General features: G+C 35.3%; 3 protein-coding genes and 1 long non-coding RNA gene across 8 annotated transcripts; 2 read left to right on the top strand and 2 right to left on the bottom strand.

Annotated features, from left to right (window-relative positions):
- Window positions 1-930: 930 nt before the first annotated feature.
- LOC18035904 (cytochrome P450 71A1) lies at window positions 931-3832 on the bottom strand. Its single transcript, XM_006427585.2, has 3 exons — window positions 3807-3832; window positions 2504-3494; window positions 931-1831 (listed from the first exon to the last, which is right to left on the bottom strand). The coding sequence occupies exons 1-3, from the start codon at window positions 3830-3832 to the stop codon at window positions 1202-1204; spliced, it is 1647 nt and encodes a 548-aa protein (XP_006427648.2). The 3' UTR covers window positions 931-1201.
- Window positions 3833-5080: 1248 nt separating this feature from the next.
- Window positions 5081-8542, top strand: LOC18037320. Of its 4 annotated transcripts, XR_002904686.1 has the most exons (6): window positions 5081-5449; window positions 6355-6500; window positions 6610-6667; window positions 6762-7329; window positions 7448-7527; window positions 8254-8542. XR_002904686.1 is itself a non-coding variant. In XM_006427584.2 (4 exons), the coding sequence occupies exons 1-3, from the start codon at window positions 6373-6375 to the stop codon at window positions 6915-6917; spliced, it is 342 nt and encodes a 113-aa protein (XP_006427647.2). In that variant the 5' UTR covers window positions 6371-6372; the 3' UTR covers window positions 6918-7527; window positions 8254-8542. The 4 variants fall into 4 exon arrangements, 1 of the variants encoding a protein (XP_006427647.2); XR_002904685.1 differs by having other exon boundaries at window positions 6371-6500; window positions 6762-7527; XR_002904684.1 differs by having other exon boundaries at window positions 6762-7527.
- Window positions 8543-9750: 1208 nt separating this feature from the next.
- Window positions 9751-12572, top strand: LOC18037721. Of its 2 annotated transcripts, none has more exons than XR_002904665.1 (3): window positions 9751-10055; window positions 11446-11511; window positions 12270-12572. It is a non-coding gene; the product is annotated as an uncharacterized LOC18037721 (long non-coding RNA). The 2 variants fall into 2 exon arrangements; XR_002904666.1 differs by lacking the exon at window positions 9751-10055 and adding an exon at window positions 10397-10630 and having other exon boundaries at window positions 12270-12493.
- A 5964-nt stretch (window positions 12573-18536) lies between these two features.
- Window positions 18537-19662, bottom strand: LOC112096970. The gene is made up of 2 exons (XM_024181223.1): window positions 19523-19662; window positions 18537-18906 (listed from the first exon to the last, which is right to left on the bottom strand). Exons 1-2 carry the CDS (start codon window positions 19660-19662, stop codon window positions 18537-18539), a joined length of 510 nt encoding a protein of 169 aa, XP_024036991.1.
- Between the last annotated feature and the right edge of the window lie 1721 nt (window positions 19663-21383).

Here is a 21383-nt window from a genome sequence, read left to right as displayed (position 1 = left end):
CAAGTCTATAAAAGAATTTCATTGTATCTTGCCAACATTGTTACAACCGATAGCAAACTGGTAAGACAATAACAATTAATTTTCATGCAAAGTGCCAATTTTGTTTCTCTTTCAATGATTTATATATATTGGCTAATTAATTGATCAAACCTCGGAAACACTTTCGAAATGCCCTATTAAAGAGGTGAAGGTTTTCTTCTGCGAAAAAGAAAGACACCCATTTAAAAATATAAAATTTCTACATGATCTTGTACAAAATACTTTTGAAAATTATTAACAGTGTTAAAATTTACAATTTTTGTAAAACCAACATCTTTATTTTACACAACATTATTTATTCAATGGCGAAGATAGGAGCTTATTTTGACCCCAACTAAAGGGAAAAAAAAGAAAAAAATCAATAAAAAATAATTTTATACTAATCTGAATATTATTTATTTCATTAAAGATTATAAGAAATTTTCGTTGAAGATCAACATGAAAAATATTTATCTTATTAAAGATCTTAAGAAATATTTAAAAATTACAGGGGCTCGCTCTCTCTACCCTTTGTACATTTACTCTCATCTGGGCTGGTAGCCTGTTTGGCTGAGGAGTCTTTTTTGTCAGTGAGAAGGATGAATAATAGAATGATGAGAGAGGGAGTTATATTATTTTTTTTTAACGAGAGGGAGAATTAAATACTATATTTGACAAGAAAAAGAAAAAAACAAAGGGAAAGGTAGAAAAAAAGATGGAAATTTTTGTTACATCATGTGAATGATTAGCTTAAATTAATACGAGACACATACGGGAATAATCGTTTACTCAATATATACTAAAAGGGAAAGAAACGTAACTCGATCATTTTATTAATTAGAAAATTTATTCATTACAAAATAAGTAATTATGCTTTACAAAGCATACATTTCCAATACAATTTGTTGACCACTTGCATTGCTTCCGTTGCTAGATGTTAAATACTGGAGACATGATTTCGATAGAAATGAGAAATCTCACCAACTAAATACCAGTTTTTATTGTCTCTATTTTTACTCGAACTCAGATGACCACAAGTGAAAAACACATTCGTAGCCAACTGAACTGCTGTACCCTTACAATGTTAGATGACGAACTTACCTCAGCTGTTTTATTTGATATTGAGAGAAACCATGCAAATATTGGCCACACAAATATTTAAATGAAGAGGAAAATATAATCCCTATGAGTAAAGATGATGAGGAAGCCGAGGTTTCGTAGGGACAACAACAAGTGGGTTTTTCTTACAAGTTGTGAGACCAAACCTTTCCTCCATATCTAAATCTTGTCTCTTCATATCACCGGGTAATTTCCATTCAAAACCATGCAAAAGATTTGCCAAACTTGACTGAACAAGCTTAAGCCCTAGACCATAACCAAGGCACATCCTTCTCCCAGATCCAAACGGCAACAACTCATAATCATGACCTTTAACGTCAATCTCCTTTCCGATGAATCTATCCGGCCAAAACTCATTAGGCTTCTCCCATATTGTTGGATCTCTCCCTATTGTCCATATATTTATAAGCACACGACTGTTTTTGAGAAGGTCATAGCCAGCAACTTTGCAATCTTCTCTGGCAACTCTAGGAATAAGCAATGGTACCACAGGGTGGAGGCGCATCGTTTCTTTGACAATTGCTTGTATGTATGGAAGGTTAACAATGTCTTTCTCTTGTACCCATCTGTCTCTTCCGATTACTCTGTCCAGTTCTTCAGTTGCCTTTTGGATAGCTTCAGGGTTTTTCAAGAGCAATGACATTGCCCATTCTACGTTGAGTGCCGAGGTGTCAGTTCCAGCAGTTAATAGGTCCTACAATTCAAAATAAAAATACAAATCATGATGTTTACTTTCTTTGACAATTATAGTTGTATTCATGATGTTTACTTTCTTTGACAATTATAGCTTAAATCACAGACACCAAATTTCTTTACAATTTTTTGTTAGTCATATTTTATTTTGTTGGACAGTTATCGGTTAAATCGTTGGATCAGAACCCTCTTGTTATTTATTTATTTTATTTTTCCTCTCTTTGTCTCTTCTTTCTTTGCTTAATGATATATAAGTGACCGACAAGGAGAACTATTGGTTAAATCATGATCGGATTACGATCCCTATCCTAAGTCATCATACAAGGAGCTTCATTTCATTTTTTTTTTTATAATTTTACAGATGTATCCATCATTTTTTTTTTTGGGTTTTTGGGACAACCCAAAAAAAAAACGAATTACTTGAAAACTACTCCACTGGATCATTAAAACTCAAATTCCTTTTCATATATCTTTGTACACATGTAGTTAGTATATTATACCTGAAAAACTACTATTAAGTCATACCCTTAAAAAAAAGAAAAGAAAGAAAGAAAACTACCGCACGAATGAAAATCAAACCCCCTGCTAGATTTATCTGTATATATGAGTGGGGATCGAATCCCAAACATATTATTATACCATTTCAAGAGATTAATTTACTGGTTAAATTTACCTGGATTATGGCCTTAAGCTGATGTCTTTCAATCTTAACTTCCAGAGTAGGATCATCCGCAAACTGCACTAGAACATCAACCATATCATTAACCCCTTGGTCCTTACCCGATTTCTTCCTAGCATATCGCTCATCCAAGATCTGCTCATAAAATCTATCAAGCTTCCTGTTCACATCCTTCATTCTCTTAACATGCCCTTGTAAATCCAATGGAGCAAGCCATGGAATTGCGTCCCCTATATCTAAAGTACCATGCACCAAGAACAATTCCTCAAGCATTTCCGTGAACTCCTTTGGAGTCACAATGTTGTTTTCATCTTCTTCCGTGTACCTTTTCCCCAACACCATCCGGCTCATCGTGGAGAGATTGAGCATGTAGAGGCGATCTTTCAATTGAACAGGCTTGGAACACGACTTGAACATGTCATGGAGAAACAGTTTTCTTTCCTCTACCCTCATGTACTCAAATTGATCCAAGCGTTTTGGGCTGAGAAGCTCCATTACGCAGATTTTACGAGCTTGGCGCCAGTATGGACTGTATGGTGCAGTGCCCATGCCAGTGTAATCGTAGGTTAAGTATTTGCCAGCAAGAAGTTGTGGCCTGGAAGAAAAGCTGAGATCGTGAGTCTTGAGCAAAAGCTCTGCTACTTCAACTGAAGAGCCAACAACCACGGAGTCGAATCCGAATTTGAGGTGCATGAGGGGCCCGTATTTTCGTGAGAGAGAGTGGATGGAAATGTGAGGGAGAGGGCCGATGAGGTTGAGGTTTCCGATGATTGGCCATGGCTTTGGACCCGGCGGCAAGTTAGGCTTTTTAGGGTTGCGAGAATAATAATGGCGGCGAAAGAAGAGGAGGAGGACGGGGAGGAAGAGGAGGATTGAGTACCACATAGCTGAGAGATGGCAGTGATTGTACGTATGTGTGTGTGAGGCTATGGGGTGGTGGTAGGGGTTGTGACAGAGCCATTTATAACGTTGCAAGAAGTACGCACTATTTGATTAGCACTCTTAAATTGACTATTAAGCAACGACTGAGATTTTAAACGTTTTTTTTCCTTTTTTAGTTTTTATCCACCAAAATTGAGAACAAACACAACTGAGGTGTTAATGGCATGATGTAGACTGTAATTTTACTGGAATAGACTCAACTAGAGAGGGCTCTGGAACTCAATCTTAGAGAAAACTATCGATAATATCTCGACTAATGAGTTAAATGATGTAGGCTGTACTTGTATTCGAACAAACTCGACCGAAGAGGGCTTGTTAAATGATCTATCCCTAGTAGAAAATTATTGATAAGTACTCTTGGTCTTTGATATCAAACTGCATATCTGTGTGAAATTTATATTATTTGTAAGTAAAGTCTCAATTTATCCCCAGATAACTCAGATATATATTTAAATCATCAGGTCTCTTACACATCCAACATTCCGGCCAGAAGGTTAACGTGTTAAAATTTCATTGTATTGCGTGTTTTCATCTATATTATAATTATGCGTTTTTCTTCTTCTTTTTTTTTTTTTTTTGAAGAATCTAACCCCTCACCAAAACAAGTAGTATGTGAATTGAAACAAGTAGAGAAGATTTAACCACTTGGGCTTGGCCCAAGTAGCTAGAGAGCCACTCCCTCACAAATGTGAGGGAAGTGGTTCGAGTCTCCGCAGACGCATTGTAAGGGTTTAATTTAAATGTCCTTTCTTGGAGTCCCAGAGCTTGAGTGAAGACAGTCTTTCTCCCAGGCTGGGAGTTGACGTCCCTCGAATATTTGAGAGGGTTAAAAATCTGAGCGGTACCATATCAGCATTAATGTCAACAGGCCTCAGTATATATATATATGATTGTACGTATCAGTTATATTCTCATGTAATATGAGTTGTAATTTGAGCAATAGTCTCATGTCATAAAAAAAAAAAACAAATAAAAAAAAAACAAGTAAAGAAGAGAAATAGTGAAGAAAGGGCATTCCTAACCATTTAACTCAATAACCGGGAAAAAAAAGGAAAAAAAGCCAGCCAAATTTTTGTATTCTTACTAACATAAATCATAGTCAATGACCCGGAATCTCCCAATGCACAAAATCAAAGCTACAAATATATATCTACTTGGCTTTTGCATTAATTACATTTGCTGGGCCAATCAAGCTGATAAATCTTTATAAATTAATTGATCATGTCCAGGAGATCAAAAAAACCGTCCTCTGGTCGACCTGCAAGCTGATGACAAAGATTATTATTCAATCTTTGAAAACTGAATCAACCATTTAAAATCATAATTTCTGTTATCTATCTATCTATATATATATATATATATATATATATTTGGGGAAAGGCAAGAATGTACCCTAACATAATTAAAATTTAAGTTAAATAAGAAAGTGATAAGAAATTATTATAATTATTGACATATGCCATCGGTTGTCAAAATTAAATTAGAAAATAACAATGACACTAGAACTTAACTCAAAATTAAGAAATTAAAAGAAAATACAAAATAAACGTTCATCCAATCAAATCCATTTGTAATTTATACAACAACCAAGACGAGGATGCTTCTCGAAGCACTCCCAAACTGGGGTCCAGCTACCATGCCCAAGGGGGCATGATACCCCCTTTTTTTGTCAGTATCGCATGTAACCGTTAGATTATAAATAATTTAATCCAACGGATGGGGTTTGAAAGGGGTAAAAGTCAATAACAGTGGACAACCGTCGAAACCAGTTTCTTCCAGCTTGTTCGTTCGAAATTAGTTTTAGGGTCTGTAAACCCTTACTGGCCATTTTGGGCAATGACTGCGGTATCTCGAACGCAAGGAAATTGAAGTGGGCAAGGTGTAACTGCGGCTGCGGCAGCGCTTGCGTGTGCGATTTTTGAATTGGCTTTTGGTGACTTGCAGCTTGTCGTGGCAGTATTGAACGAGGCAGAAGGGATTGGGTTAGCAAAATTTAAGGTCAGTGTAATTTGAATATGAGATTAGAGATATGAATCATTTGTCGGTGATAAAAGTGGATGGTGGAAATTGAACGTTTCGTTTGGATAAGCTATCTTTTGGGAGTAGAGCGCAAAAAATTTAAATTTAAATTAAGGATATGTCCTGCACAACGCGGTTGGTGGTTGAGTGGAGAAATTGAACCCAGTTGAATAAATGAAGTGTTGTGCATATACATGGTTCCAAAATTTATGCCGTACAGAGATTGAAAATTAGAAGGGTTTCGGCCAATAATTATCGAAATGATTTGGGGATTATTTAGCAGCAGTTCAATGTGGTCTATTTAAAGTAGTAGGATGAAGGAGAAGGTTGGTGTTATGCTCTGTAACTTGAGTGTGTTGCCAGCATTTGCTTTGCCTTTCTTTAACTTAGTCATGACAATGCATTCGAATAGAATTTCATAGAAGCACCAGACATGTGACATGTTAATTGTCAATCCTACTGAATTATTTAAATTTAGATAATAAAAGTTTGCATTTGTATCATTGTAAAGGGATTAATTACCTGATTAGTATTATATGTTTGTAAGTATAAGCAATGAGTACCCAATGTATGACATAGAATTCCACAGTAGCGTGGGTGTTATTAAGTTTACATTGAACATGCATGGAAAATTAGTAACATGAAAAGTGAAATTGCAGCAAATATTTAAATGATGTGAATGAGAAGCATGAAGTAAGCTGATGACATGGGGGTAATGGTACATGCACTAACTGAATTTGTATATCTTTTTCATGGAGTTTATATGAAATGTTTTTGTTAGTTTCGTTTGGGGATGCTAATGTAATTGATATGTATTTGTGTTATGCATTAGAAATGTATTTATATGTTGATATAAAACAAATTTTGATGGTAAGAAATGGCAGTGTTACTGAAATTCAGGAATGAAGGTGGTGGGGAGAAATAAGCGAAAGGAATGTGAGATTAAAGGAGGGACTGAAGTGGTTGGTGATGATGCAATCATTGATGGGGGAAGAAAAAGGCAGTGCTGCAATGGGTTCATAAGATATTTGTAAGCTATGTTAATGGAAAAATCAATAAATTATCATAACTTAGTAACAGTCGAGTGGTAAGTATAGGTTTTGACTAATTATTTTGGTTGTGATACGATGATATTGCAGTGGTGAAGTTGTGCGTCAGATGAAGGCAAAAGATGGAGTGACATGCATTACAAAAGAGGTTAGTTAATTAGCATTGTAGAAATAGAGAAATGGTAATTGCTACCGGATTAATGTGTAGTGGGTTCAATTGGGTTACCATGATTGCATTGTAGATTCGAAAAGAAATTGGATCCACGTATAAGAATTTGCCAGCGGAGGAAAAGTGTCGGTATAAAAGTGAGGCGAAACGAGTAAGGAAGTCAAAAATTGGGAAGGCAAAGTTCCTAACGAGATGTGCTCTAGATAGATTAGCTACAACAGTTGATTAGACAACGAATCACCCCAACAATCACAAAGATAATTCAACATCATCTTATTGAAACCCGGTACCTGGCAGTGCAAAATAATAATGGGACAATTACAGGTGTTACGGATTCTGTTTCCATTGTGTACGAGGTCGACATGCAAAGAAAGCTTTGCAGTTGTGGCTTCTGGCAGAAGTCAGGAGTTCCATGCCCACACGCATGCAAGTGCATTCTACAGAAGGCAGAAAATATCGATGACTTTGTTCACAAAATGCAGACAATCTCTCAATATAGGGATACTTATGGACTGGGGATGAATGCACTGCCAAAAGAATTTACATGGATGTCCCACGTTTCTGTTGTTTTGCTCCTTCCTCCTCGTGCAAATGCCACAATTGTAGAAGACACGCCTTACCGTATTCCTCATACAAAATAGGTCAAATTTCCATGTTTCTTGTAATATATATTATCCACACTGTGCATTTCTCTCAAAATTATTATGAAAACAACCTTTTCAGTTAACTATTTCACATTTTTTAACTGTTTCATATCAGTCCACGTTCGGCCACATCTCTTGCTGTTGGACAAAACTTCTTGCGACTACCATCAAGCAGCAGTGATGAAGATTCAATAAGTAAGTCTTTCTTTTTCTTTTTATTTTTTTTAACTATGAAGTCCAATTTTTAGGGATATCAATCGACTTTTCAAGTTATTGAGGCAGCCATTGGAACAATTTCGTTTTAAATAGTTATAGTTCGTATTATTTTCAACCCAGCTTTCATGTGCGCACAAAATTAATAACCTTACATTCATTACTTGGATATTATCATATTTATCATATCCCAGCTCAACATTGGTATGTGCTCGTGGATTGCTAACTATATACCAAATATGATCACTGCGACCGAGGATATTTCATTTACTTCTCTGCATCTTGTACTTACTTTTATGCAGTTTTCACTACATATCCTACATTTATTTCACACCATTTTCTCCATCACAAGCCTTGCACATGAGCTTCAGCAATTCATATCTCATGTAAATTCTACTTCTACTATTTGTCTCCGCTATTCGTACATTTGTCTTCTCATATAGAATGAATTAATATTTTCACCTTCACGACAAATCTCTTAGGGATATGATAAATCGTTCCACCACATTACCTGCTCATTAATTGCTAACATGCACTTCCTCCACGATTGTTGTTAATATTTCATTCACCCTATGCATTTCAACATTCAACTCCACATGAATTTGTTACATATGCCTGTACGAGCTCTTGCTTTGATATAAGCAAGTTAGTTACATTGTCATTCTTACTTGAATTCTCATTTAATGGTTTCCTTTACTCATGTTGCAGGCCTGTAGCCATGACTCTCGAGGGACATGGCATTTTGATACCTACGGTCTGCTGTGTCCTCCACAATTGGCCACCTTACATTTCTTCCAATGCTTGAAAATTAAACTTATCTGTCTATTTCATTTTAATGACCGCCATCAAACGAACTCCACCAACCACGAAACTTATCCACATTTTGTGTGCTCCTATATTTAGTTATTGTAAAATTTCATCTACTGTAACTGTGTTTTGCTATCAATTAATAGATGTTGTTAACATACTACAACATTGTGCAAGTTTCACGATTATATGTTTCCAACTTATGTACTCTATCTCTTATGTCCACATTGCAGCTTATATTTTTTTCTCCGCCTCCTAGCACCTACAATACAATTATCTTCTCCCTATTTCATATTTGTTCCTTCTACATTCAACATCCCTGATCCATTTCTCCCTTCCATTTCTGTTTCTGGCACTATTTATTTTATTTCAAGTATGCTCGCTTCCAGTTTAAATGTTGCTCAACTTTGCTGTTAACTTGCTGCCTTCTACTTGATCATATTGCTTCCGTTCTAACATAGGTTATTCCTTAATCAAAGAATCTATTTTACTGATGTTGGTCGTTTCCTCCTCCGCGTCTTAACCGTCTACTCCATTTCGCTGATAGTTAACAATGTTTTTCATTAACTCATTACTACTATAATTAACATTAGTTAATCTCATTATCTTCTTCATTGCTGTAGTATTACTTTCACATGCCTCCGGCCACAATTGACTTGTTCACAACGTAATTTTTAATCACCCTTTTATATATGCTTGCTACTACAAATACTTGTTCCCTCAAGACTATTTTTTGTTATACACGCCAACTTTTTCTTGTTTCGTTTAACACAATAATTGCAACATGAATAGTTCATTTCTAATGACCGCCTCTCCCGGTTTCCTTAAACTGCTGCGTGCCCACTCCTTACACGTCCGATTTTGCTCTTTTTCATCTAACGACTACGTCACTACTTGACAAAATAAGGGGGTTTCGTGCCCCAGGGGCATCGTAGACAGAGCCCCCAAACTGACCCTAAATGAGTTTGATGTTTATTTTTCCAGTATCATTTTTCACTCTTTAGGGATGAAAATAGACATACGTGGTCGGGTTTCCTTTCGTAACGCAAAGTCACATGAGATTTTATATTATAAAACGGCCCACGAAGAAAATAACGGATAAGTACAACATATAATAATGTTAAGGACACGGCTACCATGCAGAGCATAAAATCCCTGTATGGTGCAGGGGCGGCCTTTGAGCCGTTGGATTCAGCTTGTTTGAATCCAAGGGTTGTAGTTTTAATTAAAAAAAAAAGAGAGAAAAAATGAATAAAAGCAGAAAAAAATAAGGCAACCCGTTAAAGGGTATAGCTACAGTAAATAAAAAATTACCGTTGGATTGAATAGAGTGGATCCAATAGCTGAGATTTGTTTAATTATTAAATGATTAAAAAACTTTGAAAGAACAAACTTATAAAATTGAAATAAACAAAAAAAAAAAAAAAACCCCACCACTCACTCACTTACCTCACACACGCCAAACGCCTCACCACTCCCTCACCACACGCCTCACCACGGCCATCAACGGCGAGGGCTGAAGGAGTTCCTAGGCAATGATCAACAGCGGCACAAGGACGGGCTGATCTCCACCGTCGGCAACGATCAACGAAGGCAGAAGGACGGGCTGATCTTCTTCGTTGACAATGATCAACGGCGGCACAAGCACAGCGCCCTCAGCCCCTTCAGGAATACATGCAACAGTTTATGAAATTTTGTTTCCCGTAAGTACTGTGATGGGTTTTGTTTGGTTTATAAGAAAAGTGAGGAAATTTTAAGAAAATAATGTTTTTTTTTTTAGGGTTTATGTTGGTTTTGATGATGAGTACAAGTTTGTTTGGTTGCTGAGAAAGTGAAGATAAGAAAAAAAAAAGTTTTCTGTTGTTTTAGATTTTGATTTTCAGGAAAAACTAATTAAAATTTCTAATTTTTAGATTGACAGCTTTTATTTCTCTTGATCTCAGTAATGAAAGTAGTTGCTATGTTAAATTCATTTAAAATTATTTTCCTGCCTTTATGCGACTCCTTTTTTTTGGAAAAAAAAAGGGGTCAATGATTTGGCTTTTATTTGCAGTTAATTTGGTGTGCGTTGTTAATTTTGTGGCGCATAGGTTGTTGTGGCATATGCAATTAGGCATGTGGCTGCTGCAGTGAGTATGGCCAAGGTTGCAATTTCAGTGTTTTGGTTTCAACGTTTCTTCTGGATTAGACATTTCTTTTGCCAGTTTATATGTCCCTTGTTCTAATGATTTTGGTTGTGCTCTTACTGCTGTGACCAAGCTAAAGTTAAACATGACTGGTAATCAGAATTTTCCTTTATTTCTGGAAACTGAAGCAGCAGTGTATATGATATATTGTCTTGTTATCTAGTAAACTTGGTATCAATGATTCTTGTATAATTCTTTGTTCCTTGCTTTCAATTAGAGATGTGAACTAAATTATTAATTTGGGAATCATTTATCGTTTTTTTCCCCTTTTTATTTGATTCTTTAGTTTTGTTTGTTGGTTTCCACAAAACCTTTTTATTTCCTCAATTTTGCCATCTTTCTTTGCATGAGCTGCATATGATGATTTGAGTAAAATTATAATAACATTTTTTAATGGGAACTTTTTATTGTTTATAAGTAATATGTATATTGGAATGGGAACTCAGAATAGTGTGTTTAAAGTCCTGAACTGTTTTTGCCATTTTGATTTTGATGTAAAGTAATTTTCATTGTTTTAAGGGAATGGATTTAGGTTAATATTGATTGTAACTAGATAAGTCCTTTTATGTAATAAGTTTGAAGGATTGGTTTTGTAAATTCAATGTAATGGCTTAAAAAAGGCTATTAAATTGGCTTAGGTTGCCGCGAGCTATAACTAAATCAGAAACATAATACATTTTACTTCTACAAAATTAGTTCATTCTTGGTATGGAGGATTAAAATTTGTACAATGATAAATAAAATCAATGTTGTCCTTATCTAATACACGCTTTGATTTAGAAATAGCATATTACAACATGCATGTTAGCTGTTCGATAAAATGTCTATTAAAATTCTCAGACCTATTTCAAGCTCAAGTATTGCATGTCCCTTAAGATAATGACATTTTCATTGTTTTATATTGCAGATTTGAGATTTTTTGGGTGCCTATATAACAAGTTAACAATGGCGGCTTAATAGTTTAAAAGGGAAGGTAATCTCTCTTCATATCTTCTCGAGGATTCTTCTTTATGTATTTCAATTATGTCTTACATATGTATTAAATAGAGGTTTTGATTAAAAGCTTTTTGTTTTCAAAATTAAATTTCTTATTAAGGGGTTGATTTTTAGCTAAATTGTGATTGCTTGCTGAGAAATTGGATTGTGTCATGAGATTTTGTACTCTATTGGTTTATTTTTTTGAGTTGTTTGGATTCTGATTGAGTGGAATTTGCCATAAATTTGTCATTATTATGCCATGTACTGAAATGATGTAAAGCATGAGCTTCAAAGTTTACTCTATTTTTTTAATTTTTAATTGCTTATTTATTAATTGCATAATGTGTTTTCAAATGAGCTTATGTTTATTAGAAAAAAAAGGGCCAGATTGTTTTTGTGTATAAATGTGAAGTGATGCCCAAATTTTGGAATAAGTTTGTGAAGAATCTGGAGTTGAGAGTTAAAGACAAGTGGATAAAAAATGATGTCTTGAAGAGGTCACTTAGTGTTTTTGTTATAGTGACTTAATCTTTGAGTTGTTTTATTGCAAATACTGAATACTAGAGTTCTTGGAGCGATTATGATGATGCAAGTATCTAATAGATGGTTGAACATTCTTTGGTCAATATAAATTCACTTTAGCATGACTTAAGGCTAAAAGAAAGGATAAAAAATTGGCGATTATGATGATTTAAGTATCTAATAAACAGTTGAATACAATCATTAAATGGAAAATTGCTCTGTTTTCTCCAGGGGTAAAGGTTTCCAATAACTCAGCAAACCCATTTCTCTATTTGTGCTTTTCTTTGGAGCTCTCCTTGGACAGGACTCGATAACTATTGCAAAACTTGCTGCTGTTTTTATAAGCATGGATGGTGTTGCCATGACGACAGTTGGAAAAACTTGGGCAGTGGATGAATTTCTTAGTGCCTCTGAAGAAGATAAATACGTTGTTAATAAGTTGTGCTGAGCTTTTACTTTAAAACTACTTACCTTTCTGCCTCTTTTTATTTGCCGTAAATTTATGCAATATATCAATCTACTTTTTTCCGGAGATGATACTTGTAATAAGATTGTATGATGCACTTAGGGTGTGTTTGGCACTCAGCATTACGCCACATTAAAGCTCTGTATTGTATTAAATCAATACAACATCATGTTTGGCAAAAAGTTAACTTTGTATTAAACCTCATTATAATACACCAAACGCCGCAAAAAATAAACCCGTGGGGGAGTCGTAATTAGGCCGCATTGCATTCGAAAAGAGAAATAAAATATTTTCTTCTTCCAAACACGATCCTCAGCCACGAAAACAAAATTTCTCTTCTCAAAACCCAAAACAATACTTTTCTCTCAAACTCACTCATCTATTCACTGATTTTCCTCCATTCTCCTTCAATTTCTCAAGAGCCAAACATAGCAAACGCCTTGTCAGTGCGGCCAAGCCCAGCCGTCGTGCAGCGTGAATCATTAAATGAGTGGTGCAGCCGCAGCATCTGAATCTTTGATTGGAGCGACGGTGTCATTTGAATTCGAACAACAGCGTGGTGCGGCGGTGGTGCTACGGCGAGATTCGAACGGATTCACGTGCAGATTTCATTTTTCCATTTAGGTATTCAAGTGTTTTAGTTGATGGCTCTATAAAGCCAAATAAATAAATAAATAATAATAATAATAATAATCTATTGAAATCATTTTCATGAAATCTGGAAGTGTAGAGGCGTTGATGTGAGAGAGAGTGATTAAGAGGGTAATGGAGATTGTGGTGTTGAATTGATGAATTTAGGAGATGGGCATTTTTTTTTTTAATTTGTTGGCTTGTTTGTTGGTTTGAATGTTTGTGTTCTGTTTTCTAGCAATTGTTGTGGGAATGAGGTGAATGTTAAGAATTTGGAGAAGAATGTAAAAATATTGGTGATTTGAATTTTTCAAAAAAAAAGAAAAGAAAATCATGGCTGATTCTTGCAGGAAGAAGATGATTGCTGCTCGAACAGTCAGTTACTTTTTTTTTTCTTTTTCCCAATGTTTCACTTTTCCAACTCTTGGTGATTCAAGGGAAGCCTGAGTTGGTGGCTGATGATGAAACCAAGATGGCACAGATGGTTTGCTCTCCAACAAACCATGGAGATGGAGATGGAGTGATTGCTGAAGATGCTGAAGCTGGTGTTGCTATTGTTGCTGCAATAGTGAAGTTGTTGAGGTTAGTAGCATCACTGTAAATGGCGGTGCTGTTGCTGCTGAAGAGAGCCCGCATGGTAAGGGATGATATTTGACATTATTTATGGATATAGCATAACTGTTCTTATTCTAATATTCAACATTAATTTTACAGGTGAAGAGAAGCCTTAAGATTGCAGCTTGCAAGGGAAAGAATAAGTGAAGAGAAGCTGAACCAGATCTTAGAAGACATGCTTGAAGGTTTTTTTTTCCAATAAAAAGAGAAGCAACATCACAAAGACTACTTATTGGGGCAAAATTAATATTGGGAAGAAGAATAATCCATGGGAAAATGCTATGTAGATGCTCCTAAGATAGAGATATATGAGTTTTGTAACTAAGTTAATATCTTGGTTACTAATTATAGTGAAGCACGTTTATTTAGATTCTTATTAGGTTTATTATTTTCTTGGAATTTGCTGTGGACAAAGAATTTAATATGTCAAGTGAATTGTGTCTATTGTACATCAACTTTAACATATAATAAATCAATAAATGATTCAATTTTAACAGTACATGTATTTATATCAATAAGAATTTCAAAGATACTATAAATATCAGTTTGTATATTTGAAACCCTAGTGTTCAATAAATTTGAATAATATTAATTTATTAATAAATTAATATTTTACATTATAATTTATTCATAAATTTATAATTTATTATAACTAATAATAAATATTTAAATTTGAATAAATTTGAATAATATTAATTTAAAATTAATAATAATATAAATAATATAAAATATTAATACAATTTAAATATATTAATATAATATAAAATATTAATATAATATAATATTTAATTTAAATTAATCATAAAAAAATAATACAGTACAGTGTAGCACCAAACATTGTACAATATTATTATAATACAGTGCTAATGCAATACAGCATAATACAATACACCAGCATTAAAATAATACAATACAGTATAATACAATACAGTGTGCCAAACGCACCCTTAGTGTAATGTACTAGATTTTGGTGGATTTTTATAATATGTAGAAACTATTATGTTTGATATAGGAATAGTTAATTTGATTTATTTTCATTAAATTGTGTTTCCTATAATTACTAAAAAAAATAAATTGATTAAATTGATTTAGCGGATGGGAAAATAAGCCTATAAATTTGTGTGGGAATTAATAGAATTAAAAATGGTTGCAAGGTTATTTATAGTGGAGATTTTGGCTATAAAAAGTGCCAGTAGAATATAAGAGCTCTTCCGAATTTGTTTGTGAGGCCACTTATTGCAACTATTAATATTTTACTCATTTTTAGTTTTTTTTTTAATCAAACTTAATAGTTAAGTCATATTTTGCTTTAGCAGACTTATTTCTTCACTTTAATGGTTCACTTTCATAAATTTCACTCAAATGTGAAAAATTTCAATTTCCACTACAACTTAGTTGGAAGTCATTCATTGGGTTTACTACTTTTTCAAGCCTTAATCAACAAATTGAAGGCATACATTGCTTAACTAGATTTTCAAAAATAATTACAAAAAATTAAAACAATTAGGATTATTGATATAATAATTAACAACCAAAAACTAAATATTTATATATTCAATCATACTTTTCTTTAATAAAAAGCGAGTGCTATATTTCAAAGATTAAAATTAAATATAACACACTAAGAGGCTTTGATAGTTCTCCAACCAAACGAAAGATTTAAAACACTTAAAAGCAAATTTGGATTGGAATATTATTATTTTGTTGGTTACATTTATTCATCATACAAATACTTCGAAAGTGATTATATTTATAAAAAATTAGAAGAAAAATGTTAACAAAATAATATTATTGAATGTCTAAAACGAACACTTGTAGTCTAAGGTATGACCATTGAAAGATTAAAATCGGTGCACGAAATTCAAGTGAAACGGTTAGATTTAAGACTAAATAAATAGTATTCGTACAATGAGTGTTGTTAAATCCCTTAATATTCTTCTAATGCTTATGTTAAAGTCACTTTACAAAATGGTGGATTAAAAATTTTCGGGTGTTTGAAAAATAATTATCTAAAACATTGAATAGCAAATTTAAAACACATTACTTAAAATATGTAACAATGAGTACCTCCGTAACAATAAACATAAACATCAAATATGAAATTCCGAACTTGAAACATAAAACATGAACCATAAACATGAAACGGGGGCAAAATAAAAAATTTTAAGGTATTTAAAAATTATTACATAAAACATTGAACAATAAATATGAAATACGTTACTTAAAATATTCAACCGCGAACATAAAATATGAGTACCTCGGTAACATTGAACACACAACATCAAACATGAAACGTAAAACAGTAAACATGAAACTCGGAACGTAAACATGAAACCGGAGCAAAAGAGAAAAATTTCGGGGTATTTGAAAAATTATTACATGAAACATTGAACAACAAACACGAAACATCTTATTTCCAGGTATTCTTTCCCAAACTCATTGCCCTAATCTCACTTGGTTATTTTGTGTGTCACTGTTTTTCCATTTTGTTTGAGTTTTTGGTTCTTTTTGTTACAATGCCTAAAGGAAATCACACGACAATAAGCCTTGATAGTGGAGAGGAACTGAGTGCATTGCTTGATCGGTCTAGGAGACAAAACCCTAATCTATAAACTCCCATAGAAGAGTCTGGTTTATCTAGGTTTAGAGGGATTCCTAAGAAAATGTCCCCAGAAATCTCTTCTTCATTTATGAAAGATAGTCCGTATGAAAGGGTTGATAGGGAAGAAACTAGTTTTGGTGAAAATCTCGGTACTAGTACAACACTTAAGTGCTGGTGAGGATGAGGCTAGTGAAGGGAGTTCCTCTGAGGAATCTTGGCCGGCAAAGAAAGCCAAAACTAGTTGCAGGGTTGAAGCTGAGTCTTATCCTATTGACTTTATGAATTGCGAGACCACCCAAGAGGAATTGGAAAGCCTTAGAGCAGTATACGGCATTCCAGATGATGTTGAACTAAGGATACCTAGTAAATTTAATACCCTTAGTTGAACTCCAAAGGGATATGTCACCATTTACTTAGAATGTTTAAAACTCGGGGTTAGATTACCTTTCCAGCCTTATTTTGCCAAGATATTGGAAAGATTAAACATGTCTCCTAGTCAACTTAACCTCAATAGATGAAGTGTTCTCTCTGGGTTGTATGTTCTTTATCAGAGGTGCAAAATGGGTGAGCCCTCTGTGGAAGAAATAAAGAATCTGTACTTACTGAGGAGCAACCCAAAAGATGCTGGCTAGTACTACTTCATAAGCAGCTCAAAGCAAAGAAAACCCATTGTTGATCTCCCTACTTTAGGGGGTAACTTGAAGAACAAGTTTTTCTTTGCTAGGGGTAATTGGGGTCAAGTAAATTCTACATCTAGAGGAGAAATTTGCGTTCCTTTTCACTTTTGCACTCCAGATTACTCGCTATCCATTATATCTCCCTTAATTTTTGCTGTTTTTCTGATATGCTTTTTATGTTTCAGTTACTTTCGAGCAACATCTTGAAGCAGAAACACGCTGCCTTCAAAGCATAATTGATTCCTTGGAAAAACAAAATATCGATGAGTATAACTCAGGGCTATCATTTTGCTATGATTGTATTATGTTCTTGCTAAAGAAGGAATATCCGGAGTTGGATATGAGCAAACTTGAAGCTGGTGTTAGCGTTTATATGTATGAGCAGAATATGGGAAGTGGAGAGACAAAGCCTCTTCCTCAGACCATTATTGATGTGGCTCTTCTTCAGTCCACTACTGATGTAGCTCCTCCTCAGATTAGTATTGACACAGCCCCATCTGGTGCTGAGAAACCCCATGGGGCAAAAGCAGATCTTCCTGCGAAAGCTCCATAAAGTTTGTTTTGATTGTACCTTCAACAATAGACTCCCGTCGAAAGGCTTTTGTTTTATTTACCATTTTATTAAATAAATTATTGCCCATTTCAAATTTTTATTCGTTAAAACATTGCTTCTGACAATTTTTGCCTTTGATCCATCTCGAATAGGCCCTAGGGCCGGGTTTTTACTTAGATAATATTTTTTACACATAAATTTTTCTGCTCGATTTTTACCTGATCAAGCTAACTAGTTGGGTTCGTTTGAGCAAGCTTTGACCTGTCTTGCTTTGTATAAGCTTTAAGACCCTCGGTCTCCTCACAACACTTATTTTTATTTAAATTAGGTACTTGCTAGACTGTGGTCGATCGAGCTTACGCGAAAAGACTTCTGACCTTTACCTCGCCTCGAGCAGGCTTTAACACTTTAGGCCTTGTGTCTATCATGCTATTTTTATGATGTCTGCTCGAACACTACAAGTAGTCTTTGATTCTTATCTCAGATCATGGGTTTAGAGACTTTGAACCTTTTAATTTAGCAATTTCTTATTGTGAATTGAGAGAATGGTTTAAGAAATATTATTTCCTCATAATTTTTTTTTTCACAAGAAACAAATTACAAATAATTTAAATTGCTAATGAGATTCTTACAAAATGGCTTACTGAAAATACTTCCTTAGGTGCTTAACATTCCAAGATTTCTTGATCTCTTGACTATCCACATGAGCTAACTTGTATGCCACTGGTCCTGTTGCTCGTAAAACTCTGTATGACCCCTCCCAATTAAGACCAAATACATCATGGTTTGGATCTCTCGTGCTCTGGTTTACCCTCCTGAGTACCGAAGCACTTGTCTTGAATTGTCGTATCCTAACATTTTGGTTGTAATAATGAGTAACCCTCCGCTAATACTCTGTTGCTCTCCTCGAGGCTAACTCTATTTTCTCTGTTAGTAGATCTATGTTCAAACTCATCTACTCTTTATTTTTCTCTTCATCGAAATATTCTGTACGGTGTGTGCCCATCCCAATCTCTACTGGAACAACGGCCTCATGCTCAAAAGCCAATGCAAAGGGGTTTTCTCCTATGGCGGTCTTGTGAGTGGTTCTGTAGGGCCAAAGCACACCAGGTAGTTCATCAACCCAAATTCCTTTCTTTTCGCCAAGTCTGGTTTTCAACAGCTTCTTTATAGTCTTGTTCGCAGCCTCTACTTGTCTGTTTGTCTGCGGATGAGCTAGTGAGCAAAATTTCAGCTCAGTTATTAAGTTCTTGCAAAATTCCCTGAAGCTGTAGTTAGCAAACTGTTTGCCATTATCCGTAATGAGAGTGGAGGTGATCCTATATCTGCACACAATATTTCTCCAAATAAAATCAGTTGTTTTCTTCTCAGTGATGCTGCTCAAAACTTTAACTTCAACCTACTTCGTGAAGTAATCTACTGTGACAATAGCATACGCAGCGCCCTCGATTTTTTGGCAATGGTCCAATGAGGTCTACTCTCTATTGAGCAAATGGCCACAGCAAAGTCATTGAAGCAAGATTTTCTAGCGGTTGAGTAGGAACATTCGCAAAACTTTGACAGTTCTTACAACTTCTAGTTTTTTCTTGCGCGTCCTGATGCATTGTTGGCAAAAAATACTCTTGTCTTAATGCATTGAAAGCCAAAGACCTCATACCAGAGTGGTTTCCATAAATCCCCTCGTGTATTTCCCTTAGAACATAATCTATTTCCTCATTAGTAAGACGTCATAGAAGAGACAAGGTATATCCTCGTTGGTTCAACACCCCATCGATCAAGGTATATCTATTCGCTTGACACTTAAGCTTCCTTGCTTGTCTTTTATCTCTAGGCAAAGTCCCATATCAGATATATGAGGTTATTGAAATGATCTATGACGTTCCGATCTTTAAACATATCACTTCTGATCTTTTAAAAGCTTTGACTTCCACATGAACTGACTGGGGTATCTTCTTATCTGAAGTTGCCACCATTATTGCCAAGATATCTGCTCGAAAGTTTTCAGCCCTCGGTATTTGCTCAACTTTCACTACTTTGAAATTAGTCATAGTCCGCTTGGAACATTTAAGATACTGCTCCATCTTTTCATCATTTGTTTGGAAGCTTTCGTTGAGGTGATTAGCCACTAGTTGGGAATCTGTTCAAATCTTTACTTTTTCTGCTCACAGTGGTAGTGTTAGCTTCAACCCTACAATGAAGGCTTCATACTCAGCCTGGTTGTTGGTGGCTTTAAATTCGAACCTTACTGCGTAAGAAACCTTTACACTCTCTAGACTAGTCAAAATTACACCTGCACTTGCTCCTTGTTCCACGCTGGAACTATCCACTATCACTGTCCAAATTTCGTTAACATCTTCCTTATTTGCTCCACTACCACCACCTGAATCTTAGTTTGCTTCAGTACATTCGAACACGAAATCTACTAAGGCTTGAGCCTTGATTGATGTTCTGGTAGATAGCTGATGTCAAACTCACTCAGCCCCACCGACCATTTAACCAATCGTCCAGAAGCTTAAGGTTATGCAGCACCTGTCTAAGTGGCTAGTAAGTCATCACAATTATTGGATATTCTTGGAAGTACGACGTTAGTTTCTGAGCAGCCATGACCAACACTAACACCTACTTTTCCATCTTCGGGTATCTTGTCTCTGGATCAAGCAGTGCCCTGCTGGTGTAGTATACAAGGTATTGAATCCCCGCCTATTCCCTTACTATAACTGTACTCGTTGCCCATTGAGATATGGCTAAGTATAAGTACAATTTATCTCATTCTCGAGGCGTCGATGACAATGGAGCATTGACTAAATACTACTTCAACTGCTAAAATGCATGCTTACATTCTGCCGTCCATTTCCTCTTTCTCCCATTTCTCATCATTTTGAAAAAGACATGGTATTTTTCAGTTGCTCGTGATATAAATAAGTTTAAAGCAGCCAACTTTCTTGTGAGACTTTGTATATCTTTGAGCGTGCGGGGGGACTTCATCTCGATGACTGCTCGTATCTTTTCAGGGTTAGCTTCAATTCCCATATGGCTTACCAGGAACCCCAAAAGCTTCCCCAATGATACTCCAAACATGCACATTTCTGGATTAAGTTTCATTTTGTACTTTCAAAGCAACTCGAAGGTCTCATTCAGATGCATCATATGCTCGGCTGGATCTTTGGATTTTGTAATCATATTGTCCACATAAACCTCAATTGTTTTCCTAATCAGCGGTTTGAAAATTTTGTTGACCAACCTCTGGTACGTTGTACCTGCGTTCTTAAGACCAAATGGCATCACTTTGTAGCAGTATAAACCCACGTTGGTAATGAATGCAGTATGCTCCTCGTCCTACTCAAACATTGGTATTTGATTACAACCTGAGAAGGCATCCATATAACTGAGCAAGCCATGGCCCGTTGTTGAATTAACTAGTTGATCAATTTCAGTAATGGGAAACTATTCTTTGGACACGCCTTGTTGAGATCTGTAAAATCTATGCACATCTGCCATTTTTCATTGGACTTCTTCACTAGAACCACATTGGAAACCCACTCAGGGTATTTAACTTCCCTTATAAAGCTTGCTCGTAGCAGCTTCTCGACTTCAGCGCTAATGGCGTCGTACCTCTCATGATTAAAGCATCTGTTATTCTGCTTCCCTGGTCAAACATCTTTCCTTATAGCTAACTTATGGTAGGCAATCGCAAGATCTATTCCAAGCGTGTCATCGTGCAACCAAGTGAACACATCTGCATACGCTCGCAAACTGCTCACTAACCTTTCCTTTAAACCCTCTCTGATTTTCGACCCAATCT

Source organism: Citrus clementina, unplaced genomic scaffold (genome assembly GCF_000493195.1).
Source record: "Citrus clementina cultivar Clemenules unplaced genomic scaffold, Citrus_clementina_v1.0 scaffold_7, whole genome shotgun sequence".
Classification (NCBI taxonomy): Eukaryota; Viridiplantae; Streptophyta; class Magnoliopsida; order Sapindales; family Rutaceae; genus Citrus; species Citrus x clementina.
The sequence above is the reverse complement of the archived record's forward strand: the minus strand, read 5'-3'. Positions and strand labels throughout refer to the sequence as shown.

Bases quoted from the DNA above. Each gene is read 5' to 3' on its own strand.
- LOC18035904 (XM_006427585.2), bottom strand. From the start codon at position 3,832: ATGCAGTTTGATATCAAAGACCAAGA. The intron at 3,495-3,806 runs GTACTTATCAAT...CTAATCAAATAG, and splicing joins TTTGATATCAAAGACCAAGA to TGCGTACTTCTTGCAACGTT. The intron at 1,832-2,503 runs GTAAATTTAACC...TTTGAATTGTAG, and splicing joins AGCTTAAGGCCATAATCCAG to GACCTATTAACTGCTGGAAC.
- LOC18037320 (XM_006427584.2), top strand. From the start codon at position 6,373: ATGAAGGTGGTGGGGAGAAATAAGCGAAAGGAATGTGAGATTAAAGGA. The intron at 6,501-6,609 runs GTAAGCTATGTT...ATGATATTGCAG, and splicing joins AATGGGTTCATAAGATATTT to TGGTGAAGTTGTGCGTCAGA. The intron at 6,668-6,761 runs GTTAGTTAATTA...ATTGCATTGTAG, and splicing joins TGACATGCATTACAAAAGAG to ATTCGAAAAGAAATTGGATC.
- LOC112096970 (XM_024181223.1), bottom strand. From the start codon at position 19,662: ATGGAGCAGTATCTTAAATGTTCCAAGCGGACTATGACTAATTTCAAA. The intron at 18,907-19,522 runs GTCAGTTCATGT...TATTGTGTGCAG, and splicing joins TCAGATAAGAAGATACCCCA to ATATAGGATCACCTCCACTC.